A 21,881-nucleotide genomic window follows, 5' to 3' on the forward strand; every position below is an offset into this window, starting at 1 on the left:
TTTATGAGGTTAATTATTTATTTCATTGAAGCACAGCAGTGGAATAAACTTTGCGGCAATTTAATGCAAGTCAATTAAGAAGCGAGATAGATGAAAAGCTATCCTGGGGGAAATTATTAATCTTTTATTTTTAGAGTGGGGTGGTTGATGTGGTATTTTTGCTGGGCCTGGTCGTGTTAAATGTTCTCAAAAACGGTCATATTCCTCTGTTAGACAGGTTAGATATTGTTGAGGTCAGGCTCTATGGATTTTATATGGCTTCCCTGTAATAAGTGAAATTAAGTCTGTGCTAGAGTGCTGGGCACAATAATGAAGAAAAAGGGAAAAGGAGGAAGGGGGGCGGGGGTGAGCAAACACAAGGAGTGAAGAAGAGGAGAGAACCTGCTGAAATATTAGGCTTTGATATTATTGGTGCTTGTGTTTTTATGGTCTGATTCACATCAAATGTGCTGGTTTATTTTTATTAAAGAAGCTATACATTATGTGTCCTGCCTCCACACGTGACTGTAGGAAAATTAGTGCTGTGGGGGGCTCAAAACTTGTATTTAATAAAAAAAATAAAATAAAATAAAAACAAGCCCCAACATTATTCATTGCTTTTGTTTTACCCTCCACTTTGACTGGCAACACTATTCTTTAAACATCTCAAAGCAATATACCTATTGCAAATATAAGAAAACGGTAAAAAAGAAAAAGAAATGCAGCCACGCTTTACTATTAAATAGTGCAACGGTAAAACAGAACATTTATTAGAGGCACTGAATGAGTACACATAATTGATTTTGATGGGAAAAATAATGTTCTGATACAAAGACTGAACTGTTGTCCAAATGGCCAAAGAGCCCTTTTAACCACATCTTAGTGATGTAACTATTTTAATTTTAAAGATACAACAAAGATCAAATAAAATATTTTTCTCTGATGAGAAAGGATTAAAAGAACCTCAATGCTCTCACCCCCCCAAAAAAAACCATCAGGCCAGACTCTGTTTCCTTCCTGAATTATAATTTATTTTGCAACATTTTGAACTGTAGCTTTATAGATGTTCTCTGCCCATCACACACATTGTAGAGGTAGCGCTGAACATCTGTCAGGCTTGTCGAGACAGAAAGTAGAACATTTTAATGAGCATGACGAGCCTTCGTGAACAAGATTATTTTGCACACGTTATTCATTTTTCATTTAAACAGTTTTATACCCACTTGATAATATCCCTTCCAAATGAGAATTGCGCCATCATGACAGCTAACTCATTACACGCCGCGACCATTACTCTGTGTACGGCATGTGTGCTTGTGTCATATTTTACTGTGTTCTCCTCTCATCTCATTAATAGGACTTGGCATTAAATGCCAAAATTATCATAAATACTTAATTCCTGTGCTATTTAAGGTCCATCTCACCTACAGTAATGCATTTTTAATACCTGGCCCAAATACCTGTTACCTGTTACATTTCCCAGTAAATCCCCCCAGATCTCCCTTCTGCTAGCAATAAAACACTTTTCCTAATATCTCGCTTATGTAACCAAAAGCTTGTGATTCCAGGAAAATGTATCATAAGCTACATTTCCAAAAGTGTCTTTTCTAGAGGGCTAAGTCCCAGAAGAACCCCAGGGCAGGGGATGTTCTCCACTGTCACGACTGTCATCTAGAGCTGTAGGGGCCCCTCCCTTGGCCTCTATCTCCTCCCCACAGACTTGATTTGATGTTTTTGAACTCCTGGCTGGCACGCCAAATATTCCACGGCCCCGGTCCTACATTGCCAAGCCTATTTAGGTTACATTTACTATTTAACTCAACATCACAGCTTGTGTGTTTGATGTGACTTTGTGTGATCGAGTGAGAAGTGTTTTGCTGCCATTTATGCATTTGTGTGAGAGGAGAGGAATGAGTCAGTTTGCGGATCTTTGGGAGAGGAGACCCAAAGCTGCCTTAGCTAAGCCTTCTAAAGCACCATCTGGCAGCCGAGGCCCCTGTGTCACCCTACTCACCAAGATTACATTCTCCCCTGGCCCTCTATCCTTGTCCTCTCTCTGCTCCTGGACACTTTTTCCGTAGCAGATGAGGCTGTAGCGACTGTATATAACTCAGGTTTTCTGGAAGGCGTTTGAGACTTGAGAGGCAGACATAATTTGGATTTGTTATTTTGGTTTCAATACAATTGAGAGCTATTTGGGCTGAAAATAATTTCTCATTAAACTCCTTCTTATTGCAAGCAATATTTGGAATGTTTTTCAAGACCCCAAAAGTACATCTGACTAAAGTTTGGAGGGTTCAGACTTAACACAAAAGCCTGCTGCTTCTGCTGTTTGTCAATGTTTGCTTTAAATGTCTTCCTAATTAGAGAGAACTTAGTTGGCACACGTCCTTTGTTATTGTTGGCTTGAGTACAGTATACTGCTATAAAGTAGCCAATACATAGAAAACATAAAAGTTTTCTAAATGGTGTCACTTATTTGAACGTATATGCAAAGTCAATATTTCTGTATCATATTTGCAGACTGCCATGCTCCAATGTATTCCTTTGTGATGCAAAACAGCTAAGAGTGATGGCCCACATCCAAAAGAGCACGACATCATGTAACACACATTGGTGAGAAACAACGTTACATACAACAATATTGATAACATTATTATCTTAACAGGTTGCATTTTTAGATGTTGAACTGACCAACAGAGTGTGAAATAAAAATAGCTCCATGGTAACATTAAAATTCTGCTAACGTATTCATTTCAAATATGCAGTATCATCACTTTGCAAAGAGCTATTTTGCATTATGAGTACTTTTATTTTAATTATTTGTATATGTATTACTGATAACACTTCACTGTACATTTATTTAAGTAATATTTCGAATGCAGGACTCAATGGAGTATTTTAGTTAACAGTTTAGTTGAGTTAAGGTTTTAAAGTATTTCTCTAACACTGTTAGTGTTTGGAGCTGGTTTTTAGCTTGGAGCTAGTCTGCTGATGTGTTATGATTCAGTATCAACCTTTGCTGGCAAGAGCACAGTGTGAAGAGTATTCACAAATAAGCTTTGGCAGGAATGCTCACAATTTCCGAATGCCTTGTGTTGTCCTCAAGACATTTAAGTCTGAATCAAGTCTGAAATCAACAAAGTCTAAAGCTGATTCAGCGCCTCAAGCACGACTTGGGTACAAGTTGCCAACTTGAGTTCCCAGCCCTGGGAATGCACTGCATGTAAAAAATACAACTGCTAAAAACATCTATCTCCACTATCTGGAAAAAAAAAACAGGGAAAGCAAGGGATTTCTGTCTGGACTCAGAGGACTCCCAGTTACTGATGAATCAGATAGAATGCTAAAACTGAAGGAGTGCTTTAAAGCTCCTGGTGCATTACAATGGCACACTATGCGGCAGTGCTCTAAAAATGTTCTGTCAGTTTTCCCTAAGCGTGTCATGTTTAATACTCAGAGGTGGATCAGACAAAAATAACTTCCATTTTCCACATCCATTAGTTTAGACTAAACAGCACCTCCAGGTAATGACATGGATACATTTCCTGTCATTTTACCAGGCCTATCGTCACTTTACAGAGCTCATCCAGATGAGCAGTGGAAATCATCAAGTGATTTCAAGTGGTGATGGTGAAGCAGGTTGTTTATGCAATACAATACTTTATAGTTTCAGAAGAAAAAAAAAATATTAAGGTTCATATACAGAATGCAGTATAGAAATGATTGTAAAAATACATCCGAAACATTCACAAGTTGCACACACAGTTTCAGCTGTTATTCAGCCTCAATACGTTAAGATCCAATTTTATTGTGTGTGTATGAATTCTGCATCAATGCTAAAAAAAACAAAACAGTTGCCAACACTAACAGTGAAACCCCCCTCCGTGATTCAGGGAAAACCATGACATTAATATGTGATTTGAGTAATGGCACGTTATGACAAATGAAGAGATTATTTTCTTTGTATGGGTATGCAGAGAATGCAGAAAACCATTTTATTACATGCTTTGTAAATGTGATAAAGACAATTCAGCCATGTTAGAAGATCAATAACCAGTGATGCATCTTGGAGGATGAAAAACTTGTCATTTCTTCAAAGAGTGTTTTGACAGCTTTCACAAAGTTATTGTGTAAATACTGATGTCAAATATGCAGATTTATACCTATAAATATACACACACACAGGAAGGAGGAAATGTCATCATGACTGCCACTATAACAATCTTCAAAACGACATTTTCAGCTGGGCAGATGGTATTGTGGAACTATTATGAGGAAATGTTTATAGGCCATTTACAGAACTGCTTCCGTCCTGCCATGGCGTTCTTGCATATCTGCCACACTATATGTTTTGGAAATTGGAAATTTTAACAACTGAGAGTCATAAAACCTGACGTGCAGTGTCTTGTGTCAGTCAACATTGGTGGATGTGACATGCCGTACTCGCTCACATATCTGTACAAAAGACAGCAGTGATTTTGAGATCAAAGCAACAATATGATGTCAGTGCATGTGGACAGATTGACAATAAAGCATTCTGTTACTGTTTTTTCTACAATATTTGGAGGAAATGTTGTCTTGTTTTAAACATAACAGGAGTTTAACTACGTATTCCAGCGCAATGCCGGTCTTAATGCTAGCCATAGAAACTGAAACAAGATTATTACATTTTTCACTTTTCTCAGTTTTCATCTGGCAAGAGTCCTGGAATCTGTTCCTGTGTTATCTGTGCATTACTTAGACTTGAAAAGGGAAGTCTGTGGTAATCTCCCAGGTGGGCTTCATTTCTACATACTAAATTATTGCTAACATTTTGGCAGCAAATAGAATTGAGGGCCAAGAATGTCCGTCCACTAGATTCTGGTAAACCGAAGCCTCTGGTTTGAGGCTAATGTTATATTCATTGTCAATACAGCTGGACAGAGTTGGTCTTTCGGGATGAGGGATTTGCCTTGTTTCTGGAACCATGCTGTAACCATAAAGCGTGAGCTGCTCCCCTAAACAGTGATAGCTAATGTCCCAGTTGATGCACACTCATGAATACAGCCTAACACACACACATGGAAGGATGCACACCGGCTTCATCTGCAGCCACACACACACACACGCACGCATTAAGCAAGCATATGCACACACATTGCATTAAGCAAAACTGTAATTAGTCTTTGCTCAGTTTTAGAAGACAGACTGAAAGGCGAGAGAAAGCAGCAGGGAGGAAGAGATGGGAAGAGGGAGACTGATAGTGAAAGAGAATGATAAATGATAGATTGAGAGGGCTGTAGCTAGACCCTGAGGTTACCAATGTGAGGGAGTTACAGCTGGCTAGCTCATTCCGTCGAGCTACAGATCTCATAATAAACATCACATGGGTAGTTTGGGCTGGCGGGTGCAGATTAAGCCAGAGCTGTTAGCTCTTTAAAGACTGCTCAGTGTTGCAGCCAGCCAAGAACCTATTTATAGGGCGGCTGGAAGTGCATTGAAGCAGGTAGGTAGGGAAGGCGCTGGACAGGGACAGTTTCAAGCTGATTTATGTCCTTCAATCAGTGTAATAACAATAAACTGTCAACTAACACGCCACTTTTATTTGTAATTTATGGTGCTGCGCTCCTAATAAACCTATGTTTATTTCTCCCCTGTCCCTCTCTCCCTCCTCCTCCCCTGCTTTTTCTCTGTGTCTCTGCGCAGAGCTGCCCAGCAGTCCAGGTGGCCAGTTCACGTTTCGCCCGCTGCCCCCGCCTCCGCCGCCACCTCACGCCTGCACTTGTGCCCGCCCGGCGCCCTACACTCAAGTGAGCCTGCAGAGGAAGACCATGCCAACCCGGTGCCAGGCCAGTCAGGGCAGCCAGGGGGCAGACACCAGCTCCAGCACAGACCAGGCCCAGCTTCACAACAGCTGGGTGCTCAACAGCAACATTCCCCTAGAGACCAGGTATGAGAATGCACCAAATAAATGCATCCTTTTAAAAGGATGCAGTGTGGGTTTTACATTTTTTTTTTTTTTTTTTTAAAGAAAAACAAGTCAACAAAAAGAGTTAAGATGATCTCAAGAATTTGGAGCGAATGGAGAGCTTTGCTCCAAAAAGCTCTCAGTCCAAAACGGTGGATGTCATTTTGTAATACAACTCTTCAAATGAAAATATCCCCAAGGCAAACCACCCCCCTTCAGCATAATGTCACTTGATTAAAGACATTTCTTTAATCTCACAAATGAGGATCATTAGATTAAAGAAAATTCTTTCATCAGGACGGAGACTTGGCAGACATTCACAATTTCTTAGAAAACTCTGAGTGGAATGATTAAGCTTGAATGTTGGACTAAAGGATTTGTTAGGATGGACATGTTTTGTACGTGTTTAGAGGAGTAAGTGGAACACTGTGCAGGCCTCTGGGGTATTATTACAGGACTTTGCAAACCATCAAAGTCATAACGAATGTCGCCTTTTTTTTTTTTTTAGAGTCTTTTCATTCCCTATCCACCTACTGCAGAAAAATTTACCAAGGGACCTGGTGTATCTGACTTGAAACTATCCAAACTAAAAGTGCATTTCAGTATCGAGTAGAAATCCTCTTTTCAGGAACACATTGTGATTTCACTTCCAATTTTAGTACCTGAGAAATTTTTCCGAGCGCCCGGGGACGATGCCGCTGGAATTTCGTCCCATCAAACAGAATTAAGCATTTGCTTGCAGCATAAGTAATAATTGATCAGAGAATTATTTAGGAGATCCTCATTTGTGAGGCTGCCTTCGAGAAGAAGCAGCAAGGTGCAAAAGAATATGTTTGCATGTGTAATGAGAGCGTGGTGCAGCAACTGAATTCTGGTATTATGAGTGAGGATGAGATTGGCAGGCTGCCACGTCAGAAGAACAGGTTTTAATAAGTTATGCATTAGGCCATAATTAGATCTTACCTCATTTAAAGGAAAGGAAGAATAAAATTAGATTCAGTGACAATTTAAATTAATCATTGGCCAGACATGAGTATCGATGTGAAAGACTTGTCAGGAGTGTATTGTAATTACATTACTTATCAGTCTGAGTGCGCTTTAAATGAAAATCCACTATAAACAAAAAAATGTCTGCGTTCCAAATCAGTCAAACATTATTTGCCAAGTATAAAGAACTTTCTACCAAAGAGAGATGTAATTATAAAACACAATTTCCGCAACGGCTCAGTATATTGGATGGTGCCTTTTTGTAGTAATACATTTTTGTATTTGGGACTTTATAGTCAAATAAGTTTCATTTGATAGTGCACTATTAGTTCTGAACCATAAAATGTAATCATATTCATAGTCAATAGAATAGTGTCCCTTCATAACATAATTCAGATATTATTGGCTCTGTTCTATCTAGCTTTTGAGACAAAAAAAGGGCTACATCTTCAGCACTTAACTGTTTTGGGTTGGATTTAATATTCCAGCACACTCCTCTCTCTCCTTTTTCTCAGATACGCTGCTAATCTAATGATTTCATATTTTTTTGCTCCTACCCCGGCAGAGCTATCAGCTCAATCTCAGGCGCCAGATTAAAGATTTATCAAGTATTTACAAACTTGACATGGCGGTTTATGCCAACAGAATTACAAGTGATGCTATGACCTTAAAATAAATTGCACAAAAATGGATAATATCTCTTGTTGTCAAGTACACTTCCATTTTCCTCGATGCGCATTTGATGAATCAGTATTGAAATGTATTGACGTTGCGTCAGCAGAGATTAAGATTGTTTGAAGTGTGCATAGATTTTCTTTTCAGCTGCACATCCGTTATGTTTCTGGAGAGGCCAGCTTGTGTAAGTGGAGGGATGCAGATATGGATATTCAATATATCTGACTGGATCTCACACTGGGTGTGTTAAGAGGCATAACAAATGTTGGGACTGTAATAAATTGACTGGTGCCTGGCCTTCTGTCCTTCCTCTTATCACTAAGACGTGAGACGACTTGAATCACGCATGTGCACCCACGCTGTGAAATCAGCTACACACCATACATCTGCATTTACCTGTGAACAAAGGCCTCGCCTACGCACACACACGCACGCGCACGCGCACACACACACACACACACACACACACACACACACACACACACACACACACACACACACATACACACACACACACACACACACACACACACACACACGCGCACACACACTGAGCCATTCGCACTAATTCAGATAGAGACAGCCCCTGGGCCTAAACTCCGACCTCCTGGAGATCGGGAACTCTCATTTTCTTCCTGTCTCGAGGGAAATCTGCCCTCCGATATGAATTCAGAGCTTCCTGGGCGTCGCCCTTAGATATTGTCTGAAAAGATCAAAGGCAGGGAGTCAGGATGAACAGTGAAGCATTTTTAAAAGCACCACACAAGAAGAATAGAGTTCCACACGCGTTGACAAATGCAATTTCTTTGGCGGGATTCTGATCCCTTTTGCTCTGATCCACCTTCAGCCGAGCAATAAAAGCACGACGGAGGAATCGACCTGTGCACTGGCCTCAGAAATGTGAAAACGCTGTGTTTGACGTCTTTTTGTGTATATGTTTTTTTTTTTTGTTTTTTTTTTGGCGGTCTTTGAATGAAGCCATGTTTCCCTTCTTGTGCGTGTGTGCGTGTTACCTGAGTTTGTCTCTGGCCTTTCCAGAGTTGAACTACCATTGACCCTTAGGTGTGTGGTCGCTCCGTGTGCAGCCTCCCGTGTCCCCCATCTGACTCGCAGCCTTCAGCAGACGCTGAATGGGTGGATGGAGAGAGGAAAAGAGACAGACAGTGAGGGATGGACGTCATCTGTCCCAGGCACAGGGACTCATTATAGACCCGCAGAGAGCGAAGCACACAAAATAGAAATAGACTGAAGATGGGAAAAGACAGAATTTTAATGGAATAATGAAATTAAAACACAGAAAGAGCGAGATCAAGTTTTGCAATACTCTGAAAGGCCCTTCTCCTTATTCTTGACTGTTTTTATTGCATATCATTTTATTTTTAAATTGTGCTTTAAATATTCAAATGCAAATTATATTTTAAGGCTTTTTCTTGTAATTTGCATGAAACAAGTGCTATGAGGAGCTTTACTCTGACATACATCATGATATCAAAACTCACCTTTGAAAAATGATCTCACCCTGCTTGTACTCTTATTCTTAAATACAAATATGGGACTAAAAGATGCGAGAAGATGGATGTTGTTCTGCCGTGTAGACTTTGAGGGCAAACGGACGAGGTCTGGTGTCCAGTGATACTGTCAGTCTGCTGTCTGGCCCCACTTTAATGGCCTGTCCTCTGAGGGCCCTTCAGAGACCTGTGTCCTACCAGCAGCCTCTGACCTCACACCTCTCACTGCACGGACTGAATAACACTCTGGCGAGCTGCACGTACGTCCCAGCGTGTCACACTCACAGCCAGCATTAACCCCTGGAGAGCAGGCGGTAACCTGGAGCAATCGTGCTGTTGCTGAATTCCAGCAGCTCAGAGATATATAGTTTCTTGATAATGTTTTTGTTTAGAAAAATGCTCACACACTGCAGAGAATAAAGCAATGAGTCATACTTGTTTTCTGCTTCTGATATTTTCTCCAGTGTAGCCCTGCCATGTTTCCCACCGCCAGCCGTCTTTGTTCATTTTTGATGGAAGTCAAAATGTCCAGAACAAGCTGGAACAGCTTATAATTGCCTGCTCAGATCCACTTTTCCAAATTGCGTTATTTCCTAAGCCCCCACACTTCTGCTTCCTCATCTGACACCATCCAACCTTCGCCCTCCATTATCCAAACACAATATAGATGAAATGCTACCTAGATTAATTGCCCTCCAGCCTAGTTTCCTATCATCATCTGCCATCTAACGCACTCTTTTTCATAATGAAAATTAAGCTCATCTTCATTTAACTAATACGGCCCTATAACTTAAGTAGTCACTTTGATGAGTCAGAGAAGTAATAGGTAAGTCATTGATCCTCGGCCGCCAGGGCTGTTTCAGTCTCTTTCATATCGAGGCTGCTCTGCATTACAGTTGCAGCTCATAATTTTGCACCAGAGAGGTACTTGGTCAAATTTGGGCTTTTTGTCTGATAAAAGATACAAACTGGATAAGAGATTACACTTTAATATTCTCTGGCTTACACTATATCCATAATGTGTTCTGGGTATATTACCGTGGTTTCTAGCATGCATTGTGTTTTTAATGTTTAGTGGTTACAGTGTGTTAACTTTGAAAAATGTCTGTGTTTTACTTTTGTCACATATATTGCTCACTTCCCAGAATTTATTGTGGAACATAATATAAATTGCAAGCAGAATCCCAGCGCTTAGGGACTTTCCCTCGACTACTTTTCTTCCTTGATTTCAGCTTCCTGTATTAATTATTGACGATACATTACTTGCAAGTTTAAGACACCACTTAGATTAAAAGCACACAAATGCATGCAGCCAAACGTGTACAACATTAACAGTTTAACTGGAAAACATACTTGTAGAGAATGCTAAGAGTATATTGGACAGGTGAGGTTTGATGGGACTGGGTCTTCATGCAGTGGTAAAATAGAGCAGTGTCTCCTGTGTGTGATATCTGAAACCTGAGCCTGCCCGTACTCATCATTTAAAAAATAGCAGGAGAGGGGTTTCTTCTAAAATCTCCCGCCTTCAGGGCTCTTTAAATGAGTTTCAGTCAGGCGTACTTCAGAGTGAAACTGAATTCCACTGAGTGCAGATTTGCATAAATAGAATCAGAATAAGATACTAGAAACCTGAGAAAAAATGATGTCTGTGCTCAGCTAATTGGCAAAGCATTGAACCACTGTCCTAGATAGGCCTGCACATAACTGTGATTGTTTCTAACTTCATACCATAATCTACTTTAGCAAGACGCAGACGGTGGTCCCAGCGGTGGCAGGTAGTTTGTGGAACACAGAATGCGGAACGGGCTCCTTCCTCATAAGATTAGGACAGCAATTAATCGACAGTTTCCTAAATACCTTCCTCCAACAGCAAATGTCCAATCATAGCTTAACTCAACTGCAGATAGGCCCGGCAGGAATTTCAACCTTTTTCCACATGCCACACTGATGTGTGCACTGTGCTGTGGTAAGAGGAATATTATTTTCTTATTTAAAAAAAAATAAAAAATTGTGGCCTTACCAAACCCAATGTGACAAATTAAAACAAGACATTAGAAGAAATATGAAATGACTAAATAGAGCGATTCATCAGTTACAATCATTTGCATGTCTGGCAAACTAGTTTGCTACCTACAGGGGGCACAGACAATACCCACCACGGGACACATTATCAGATAAATAACTATTTGTTTGTGAGATCACATGTTAAAAAAAAAACAACTCCCACTCACGACAAGAACATTCTCTGTCAGTTTATCATAGGGTAAGAGCTCTGTCCTGTTCAGCACCTTGTCTTATTTTGATCATTAGTGTCATGCTGCCTATTACCTATATTCACTTTTATTCATTGAACCGTTACTGTTTCCCCTTCCCACCCTTCCATGTGAAACATGTATTTTATCCGTAGGAAACATGGTTTTGGAACAATTTCATGGTGCAATGTGTGAAGCCTTGTAGATTCCCATGTGAAAACATTTCCACATATTCCCCCTTGTTATCGTATGATGCAACATGTGGTAAACATGTGTCATACATGAAATCACGTGTGCCATGTGGAAAACATGGGAAACTCATGCATTTTTTCTGTAAGGGTCAGCTACATACACTTCAAGAGCTGCTTAACAGATTTTCATTGCTGTCTGCACAATGATAATAAAGATCTAATTACCTCTTTATTGAATTTGGGGAAGTTTACACTCCAGCAGCACCTCATCTAAACCTTTTGTGTTATAACATTAAAAGTGAAATTAAAATTTTGAACTACTAAACTAAACAGAAGTAGGCTCGACAGCTCGACATGCAATACAAATAAATGTCTGTCTGAAGTCCTTAAAAAGAATATTAATTTGTAAACCTCCCACCCTTGTCATTATGAATTGCACATGAGCCATGTGAGAGATTGACAGGGATAGCAACAGTAATTTAGGAGGGCGGAGGTTAGCGACAAGTACATTACAGGTTGGACTGAAATTTCTATTTTGTGTTTCTCCCACAGACACTTTCTGTTCAAGCAGGGGTCTGGTTCATCGGCTCTGCTGTCAGGAGCGGGGCAGGGATACCCCCTGACCTCTGGGACTGTGTACTCACCTCCACCCCGGCCCCTCCCCCGCAGCAGCGTGACCAGACCACTGTTTACCTTCAACAAGCCTCACCGCTGCTGCAACTGGAAGTGTACAGCCCTCTCCGCGTCACTTCTCACTCTCACCTTGGCCCTGCTGCTCACATATGTCATTGGTGAGTTGACACACCAACAAACAAAGCATGTCAATGTTGTCTTGTGGAACTTCACAAGAGGGTTTGTTTTTGTTTGTTCTGATTTAGTTAAAAAAAATTCAACACGTTCAAAATGGATCACTAGAGGAACTAGGAAATTGGAAGGCTTGTCAAGAGACTGCCTAATTAATTCAAAAAAGAATCAATAAAAACAACAGAAACAAACTCTAGTAGGGAACTTTACACATACAGACTTGCAGGTATCAACAAGTGAAAAAAAAAGAAAGGAACAAAAAGAAAAGAAAAGAAAAAGGGAGATCGATTTGTGACCCTCTGTAGGATTTTCTAAATTGTAAAATAGCTGTCCTGGACCAAAGCACACAACTATTTCGTGACAAATACACAGTGTTTTTCTGTGTCACACACAATCACTCACACTCACACACTCACACACACACACCCACACACCCACACACACACACACACACACACACACACACACACACACACACACACACACACACACACACACACACACACACGCACACACACACACAATCACGTTATTACATTTCTATTATCATCACCCATGGTGTTTTTATGTATTAATCACTCCAGCGTTATCTTATCTCTCGAGGTTATTGCCTGCACTTTTTGATTGTTTATTGATTTTGTTGATGTTTGGTTATTTAACTCAATTTAATATGTCATTTGTTTCAAGGTGAGGTCTTATTAATTAATCCCCATATTATATTTTGAATTAATCACAACTTTGCAAATTTCATTTGCAGTTTATTGTGATTATTTGAATAGCTAATTTATTTTTCCATGTATTTATACATTTTTGCGAATATACCATATTAAAGTAATAAACGTTTCCTCTAACATTCAGGGGGAGATATGGTAGCCTACGTTTTACTTTACTGAATTGATTTAACAGTTTTGGTTGTTATTTCACAGATTAAGATTTTACTTGAATATGATGCAGTGTTACTGTATATATTATATTACTTTGAATTTAGAGTATTTCTAAATCGTAGTTTCATTTACTTGATCAAAATACTGGATACCACCGCTGACCGTGTCCAGAGATGACATCACATTTCTGAGCCTCTCGTGAATGCAGATTAACTCTTATGATTGATGCTAATGTACTAACAATTAGAATCATTGAAGGTGCAATATGACAAATGTTTAGTTCAAAACATAAAATAAAAAATGAAACAAATAATTTACTGAAAGTGAAGAAATATCAGTTTTAACATTAAGTCAAAGACCTCTGTTATTATGTTGCCCAAATGTCTACTGAAGCCAGCATTTTAGTGAGCTAGCACCAGCCCGTCATGTATGGTAATACCACTCTGCACCTCAGGAGGTAGCGAGAAGCTGTAGCTTCCTGTCTGCTCTCACTCCAATTTGAGAAGATGTAGTGTATTCTAGTTTCTTGTTAGAATGAATGGACAAGGTTCAGACCAGTTAAAATAACTGTGACCAGCCCCTTCAGCTTGTCATCCAGCTATCTCCCAAAGCGGGAACACTTAATGTAACACTAAACCAAGTGTGCTGACCTTGTTTAAGCAATTCAACACAACTTGTTATTACGGCTAATGACAACACTATATGACAAGTATTCCAATTGGCTTTGATAGACAGTTTTGCAATGACTATTGTCTTGCTACTATGGTCTTTCTAAAAAAAAACAGGATATGCAAGGTGTAACTTAAACTATAAGTTTAGATGATCCATTTATAAGTTATAATCATTAGTTACAAAAAAGCCAACTACTCAGTAAAGCCAAAATTTGACCAAACTGCTGAATCTCTAAGAGACAGACTGAGGGCAGACTGGATGCTACAGTGACTCACTATCGCCTCTTAACGTTCAAGGTGGTATTACAAGACGGGACTTAAATATTACGTATGGCACCTTTAAAAACAAGAAAGTTCCTGAAGTTGTTCTGTAGTCAGGGAGATCATCAGCAGAGTTTGTCAAAGTCAAATACCAAATTTATTCATCGATCCACTCCGATTGCACCAATTCCCTGTTCATCCTCAACCTTGTCCGGGACCTCCACCGCAGCACACCGGCTTCCCTTCATCGCCCCCAAGTGCAGATATCCCAACCCTCCACCCAGCCAGTTCATTTCCCTCCTGTGGTGGTGCTCAAGGTCACACCGGAGCAGGCGGGGGTTTGCATTAATCACACACACACACACACACACTCACACACACACACACACACACACACACACACACACACACACACACACACACACACATCACATCATAGACAGACAACACACACGCCAATCCATGCAGATTAATCCCCAGGCTGAACCATGCTATTCCATTAATGTCCCGGCCCCGGTAATTAGTGCATTAGTGAGGAGTGTGAGTGATGACTTGGAGACGACATCACCTTTTAATTGGTGTCATGCTCCACTCCTGTTTGGCGATGATTGATCTACATGGTGACGTCACCATGGTAACTGCACCAAGACGTATGGGATGTAAGCAAAGATGATATGTTAGCCTGCGCATCAAAGATATTCAAACTACGAGATTAAAGTGGTCATGGACTTAATGTCTTCGTCTAGGGGGAGAGGTTGCGACAGGCCACCAGATGATTAGGTTCCCTCATTACATAATGATTCAGTAATTTTAATGAATTAATTAACAGTTACTGACAGGAAAAAAAAAAAAGAAAGAAAGCCTTACAAGTATTGTGCTTTTTCATCTTCATAAAAACAATCACCATGATGACGTTTGCTGTATTTAGTGATTTGAAGTCATTGTCTCATTAAATCAAGTTGTTATTGAAGAGTAATTCTTATTATCATAATGTTATACAAAATAAAATTAATTCATTCTGCTTTCAAAATATGATAATGAATTTTCCTTCATTCCACATACAATCAACTGACATTGGTTATGCTATTGTTTTTAGGGAGGCAGTTTTTCTTTTAATGTTGCACATATTTATGTGTATTCAATTATATTTGTAGATGTTGTCAAAGTTTTTCAATAGAAAATATATATTCTTTGCTTTTGTCACCCACCGCATGGTGAAACCATCAATTATCAGATTAGTCAGTGAACAGAAATGAAACTGACCAATCATTCAAGTCGATTGTCAAGCAGAAATAACACACCAAACACACCATTATTACCTTTGTTTTATGTGATTGTAAGTACGTTGAAAAAGTTGAGGTTTAAAAGGTTGGTCAGATTGTATTATCTTGGGCTTAAGAAACTGTAATGGCTATGTTTTTTTTTTTATTATTTTCTTACCATTTCTAAACTAAATATAATAGATAGATGTCACATGTATTTTTCGTATTCTGTAATAATGTCACGGGTGCTTTTTGCCAGTTTTAAACTGCAGATACTGCTCACTGAACCAAGACATTTGCAACATTTAAAAAACGAGACATATTTCTTTACAGTTGTGCCAAGCTTGAGCCAAACATTTCCGAATGTGGGAGATGTCTTTCCCCCTTTGTGAAAATCGTCTTCACGCAGCTGTTACATTTGGCTGAATTTTCTCATGTCGCTCGGCCAAACTTTGCACTGCATGTCGCAATCATCTATGGTTCAGCACGTAACGGAGCTTGAAACTGATCTTGCTCTGTAAAGACACAGTGAACAGCGGTGAAACGGACTTTCAGCAGATCCTGAACATTTGATGTCGTCATTCAATAAACACACTAATGATTTTTTTGGCAGTTTGACACCAGTTCTTAATATCCACCTCAAATTATTGGCAGTCCTTAGGGCTCTGTGTGTAAATTGTGTGATATCTTTATTAATTTGGGGTAAAGTAACCCAGCAAATGATGAGTCAATAATATTACGTCTCAAATTAAGGTTTCCAATTATCACAACAATAGGACGATGCATGATTGCAAAGATAATGCTGTGCCTAAGTGATTGCAGCGTATGCCCCCTGTTGTGATTAGCTAAGGCAGCCCTCCTCTCTTTCTTTACTGCCCTCTTTCCTCTCCTCCCATACCCCCTGGTGTTGCAGGGGCTGCGAATAGCTTTGTTAATTTGTTTATCCCCCAACGTACCCCTCCCTCCTGCAGTCGTAGCTTGTTATTAAGCACAACACGGCCATCAGATATGAACAGCAAGCATTATGATAGCGAAAGGGGCTTTTAAGGAGAGATAGAGGACAGATTAAGATTGCATCTGTAATCTTGAAGAATATTGCTACTGACAACACTACCAGTAACTAATTTTCTATTTTAAGCCTCATTTAAGTTCTGCCTCCGTAAAACCTTCCTACTATTGCTCTATCACGCTGTCAGAAAAGAGATAATTAGAGTATTTTGTGCATTAATGATTGTCTTGCTGTTTTAAACAGTAACAACCCTCAGTTGCTCAATCAAATATGAGAAGAGAGGGTGGAATGTTTCACTTATAAATTAAAATGATCTCCATGGCAACAGGGAGATTCTCCTGATGTAAGTGAAATGAGCAGGTCAGTAGCAACCTGCAATCAAATAATCACCTCCAAATTACATTTCAGTCACTTGCACACAGGCACAGACGGAGACAGAGACAGTGTGCACGCGAAGCTCGGCACTTCTTTTAAATGTTGTTGTGTAAAATGTGTTGCTTCAGGGGACCTGGTGGTTCCATAGAGAGCCAAATGACTCGTTAGTTGCTTTAAGTTTATTACTTTCATGCTTCTTCTTTCAGTAAATCTACTTTCACAGTTTGATGGCAATCTCAAGCATCGGCTCTAAAAGCTACATATAAATCACAGAGGTCAAACTCAGTGCAGCCTCCAACTGTGCTGAAAAAAAGGGTTTATTAACTACAACTAATGGTTAAATCCATTACCATAAATCTGCTGATTATTTTCTTAATTTGGTGACACATTCCAATAACTTGTTTTGCCCAACAAACAGTCCACAATCCAAATATATTTGTTTACAAGTGTAAAAGACGAAATAGCACACCAAGCTTGAACCACCAAATGTTTGGCATTAAAAATTATTACGATTAATCAGTTGTCCAAATAGTTGCATTTATTATCTGCAGACCAGCTAATTGACTAATTGTGCCAGCTCTAACATTTATGTAGGCCTTCAGTAAGTGTTGAAATTATTTATTCAATTGAATTAAAGTCAATACAAAACAAACTGATAAAATTTTTGAAAGATTATTCATGTCATTCTTTTTTTTAATGATCTTTTCTTTGTCATTCTGAAAGCGGATAAATAACTGATTCACATCAATTTAAACTAAACAACGTACACAAAACAAATAATTTAACACTGTTATGTTTGAGAAATCAATGAATTAAAAAAAAAATCAACAGACACATCATTTATTATTAAAGAAAAAACAAACAACCCTTTATTTTTCTTTCCAAATAAACTGTGTGCTTGATGGCTCAAACTGATTTTCTACGTCGTTCCCTCTTCATCTGGATTTCTCCTCCAAATGTCCTCGCAGGCCTCATCTGTCTCAAAGCACCAAGCAGATTACAGCTTATCATAAATTAGGTGCTTGTTCTATTCTATGGTGTTGACCACCCTTCCTTTAAAGTTGGAAACTACAACTGTGAGCTGAGGAGCACATTATGCCGGCCATACGTTTGGCCTGGGAGACGTTTATTTCAGTGCACACTGATGTTTAAGAAAAATATGTAATGAAAGTAAAGTATGAAATATTTCATGAAAGTGTTGTACAGATGTTAAGACTCAGCTGTAATGACTATAATTATGTTCAACTTCATTAGGTTTACTATTTTTTTTTTATTTTTTTATTCCAACTCTCCATTTCCAGTCAAACAACAGGAAGACCAAAAGACAAAACACGTAACAATTAAAACACTTAAGCTAAAAATAGTATTAGTTAGCTGTGGTAAATAATATCAAAAATGCTATCTGCTGCTTTTGTTGTAATTTTTTAAAAGTGAAAATGTGTGACCACAGATGCCGTCAAATTCACTTTTCACTCTTTGAGCTTCTGCGTCGGCTGTCACATGCTGACAGTCGCACAGATGAGGTTATGGTGTAAACACTAGCGTTGCCACTACAACCAGCTGTCAGTGTCACTAATGCTGAGCTGATGGGAGCCAAACAAAGTGCACCTACTGGCTATTGACATTGATGGATTACGAATCATGTCTTTGATCATTTACCACATTATGAGGATGACAAAATATTTTTGGTAATATTTAACACACTTTATGAGAAAAAAAAAAAAAAGGCTTAGGAAGACAATTAAGAAATATCCCTCTTTACCAATAAGAAAAGTGCTGAAAGGAGCAGCATCATTTTATTCCACATTTCAAATTTGTATCTCAGTTAGCTTCAATTAGTTTTTTTCCCCCAGAGCGGTAGAAGAGGAACCGCCCCACATTTGCAGGTGGCCCTCATAAGACACGGACTAAGTAGTTTTGTTTGGTCCACAGTTTTAAAGTTATATTTAATTATTGTAATTTAGAAACTAATCTCTGCTGAAATAATAAATAGCTGCCAGACTGAATTAGGACCCAAAAAGAAAATGGCTACTGCTCTGTTCCTATGACTACTCTCTCATATAGGATGCAAATAGTTTAGACCACACCTGCACTAATGAGGAGCATCACCAGGCTAACTGCTCAGCTAACAAACTTGATGCTGCACAGAATGCCAGCTATACCAACATTAAAGTTGTTTAGTTATTTAGCAGAGAAACACAGAAGAGTAAAGAAACAAAAGAAAAGGCAGGGAAATAATGTTCATATCACAGGGAAGGGGAGTTTCTTGGTACTTAATATTTTAGTCAGCTTTAAGCGAACAATGATGCAGACTGTAAAAATATGTTTTGGTTTTATTTTTGAGACCCAGACAAGAAGCCCAAAAGGTAGTTTTAGATAGCAGAAAAGATGGAGAGAGAAAAAAAAAATACTTGGGTTTAAATTAAGTTCCTTTTGAATATGAGTGAGAAAGCTCCATAGTAAGTTTCAGTGTGTGGGAGGGTGGCTCGCTCCACCAGACTATTTCTTCGCTTCGCTTTTCTTCACTGTCATTAAAGTCTGGAAACCGGTTGTTGAAAGCACTTGAAAAAATTAGTTTATACGGCAATTTTGAAGAAATATTTAGTTGCCAAATTTGTTGGCAAAGTAAACACTGAAGATAATGGAGGACTGTAGAGTCAAGGAGATGCAGGCTCAATTTATAACAGTACGCTGTTAGTAAAAAGTGAAAATGTTATTAAGTGGTACCTCCACTCCTGACTAAATGTACTGTATATATGAAAAAGGTGAGCTTTTGTCCGTTACAGATTCGTAACTGTTTAAACAAAGATGAATTGTGAAACTGAAACTTCTGTGGCAGGGACAAAGCCTGTGTGGTGCGGTTGGAGGCAGTCATATGAGACACCTTGGTCTCAGGCTGGTACTAGTGCTACTGTTCTTTACACACCACAGGACTTGTCAATTTTGTTAATCTTCAATAGCAGTGCCGCAGGCTCTCATTTAACTCATCATAGTTGAATAGCAAATGCAGAAAAAACAGAAACTTGAACAGAGAAGCTGTATTTGGTATTGGCCTGGGAAAACATGAAAACTGGTGGTGCAGGGGAAGGAAAGATTTAGCTTCCCAGCTTTTGCTGAGGCCACGTTTGCAGTTATCAAAGCCAATGCCAGATCCTCCTTTCCAACAGCCAGGACTGATCGCACAGTTAACTGCTATGAACAGGGCAATTTATGAGCTACTTAGTGAAAGTAGCTGCCATTAAGAAAGCCACAATTTGATCTAGCTCCTATTAAAATATATATAACTTGCCGTAAAGGTTGTCAGTCACAAAGGGGGGAAGTGTGAAAATATATACAATTACAGACACTTTTTTTTTTTTTTTTTGTAAAATGCTTTATGTTATATAGAAATAAGTTCCACTTTAAACAAGTTTATACTGTGTGCAAAGTAATTACTGTAAATGCATGTCTCAACAGAAGGACAGAGTGAAAAACTCCATGGCTTAATTTTTCAGTCTACTGACTCAAAGGACAAGAAGCAAAGACTTTCAACAAATCCATTTAGAAGCAAAGACAAACGGAAAATAAAAGGATAGTCCAAGTCTAAATTGGAAAAGCTCAAAAATGCAGATTCAGCCTTCTGGAGATCTGCTACTTTTATTCAGTCTAAACTTCATCCTATATGCAATCAGACGGCACAATCTGCAAACCATTGCACAGCATACTTTACTGTACTTCAAGACAGTTGCACTGAATCGATGCGAAAATGCTTCAAAAGTTCTGAACCTTTGCTGATATCAGTTCCTGAGGCTGTCGGGAGGTGGTGTAGAGGACAAAAGCAGACAAAATGAAGACTGAAAAATTGTGGGAACCGGACTAATGATAGATATGATGGCCTGAAAAATCGTGTGTGCACTGCAGGGCAGTGTAACCACATTGCAAAGTAATAATAACCTCAGTGGAGTGAACCGTCTGCGTAAAGGGGATTGCAGTCTGTTTTGATGGCAGGTGGTGGGCAGGAGGCCAGAGACTGTGTACAGAGGTAATGTCAGAGGGTCAGCCCTGTCTGGTGATCACTGCCGGGATGAAGCTGTTGATGTGCTGAGTCGGCATAGCCCTAATGAAATGTTACCTTCCCCCAAAGGAAAGTTTTGGAACAGGTGGGTCGCCTGTTTGTCTGAGATCAGCGGCGATCCTCTTCATTGTGCAGCTCCGTCAAGGAGGGCAACTGGCAAGCAATTATCTACTCAGCATTGCTGAGCGGGAAAGATTGGCTGCTACAACTTGTTTCCAGTAGGGCCTGGAAACTACAATCCTTTCTATTAGGAATGTTCTGGCTCAGTAGAGTTCAGTTGGACACAAAAGCGCTGTCACACACAGTGACTCAATCACAGCACAGCAACACTGCGGTGCTCTGCTCTGTGCATTGGCTTCATTTTCTTTGTTTCAACAGATGTGTTTAATCCCTTGCATAATTATAGCTCATATTTACAGGGCTTTCACCTTTGAGTCACTGTGTGTATCTGCATTTGTGCACGTGTGTATTCCAGACTTTCTGTCTATATAGTTTACAGTCTGCTTATGGCTCATTACCTTCAGCTTTTACATTTAAAAAAAGAAAAAAATATGTTAATTTATTCTTATTACTTTTGGTTTTTGCATCAGATTTTAAAATAGTACAAATGGTTTTCATTTAATGTGATAATGATGATTTTAACCATATATTTAATTTAATTATTTACAAATATAAAATAAAGCTCCTTTGCAATGTACGTAGGTTATTTAAATTTTTTTCCTTCATTTTCTATAAACTGTTGTGTTCAGTGTTCTTTTTGGTGAATAGGAACAATAATTTAAATTGAATATTCATCCTAATATCATTTCTTGGTCAAAACTAAAAACCACAAGCTGTAGATGCTTGCATGTCCCCGTCTAAATGTATGTGTGTGTAAGTGTGTGCATGTGTGTGAGGATGCCTGCAAGACTTTGTTATTGGGATTATGTGTGTACATGTGTGTGTATGTGCGAGCGCACACTCCTCACCCTCAGATTCTTTCAGCCGGCTGCTTCATGCCTCATTGGGGTTTGTATTGA

The 21,881-nt window shown here is 39.2% G+C and overlaps 1 protein-coding gene across 1 annotated transcript in view; it reads left to right on the plus strand.

The window, feature by feature from the left end:
* The window catches only part of tenm1 (teneurin transmembrane protein 1), a 170,528-nt gene that overhangs the window by 48,518 nt on the left and 100,129 nt on the right, over window positions 1–21,881 (plus strand). Inside the window, exons 4-5 of the mRNA XM_069171293.1 lie at window positions 5,668–5,911; window positions 12,095–12,333. Of these exons, the coding sequence (XP_069027394.1) occupies window positions 5,668–5,911; window positions 12,095–12,333 (483 nt within the window). The remainder of the gene's footprint in view (window positions 1–5,667; window positions 5,912–12,094; window positions 12,334–21,881) is intronic.

This window comes from Embiotoca jacksoni, unplaced genomic scaffold (assembly GCF_022577435.1).
Source record: "Embiotoca jacksoni isolate LCO1_2020_lvr unplaced genomic scaffold, fEmbJac1.0.p SCAF_5, whole genome shotgun sequence".
Classification (NCBI taxonomy): Eukaryota; Metazoa; Chordata; class Actinopteri; family Embiotocidae; genus Embiotoca; species Embiotoca jacksoni.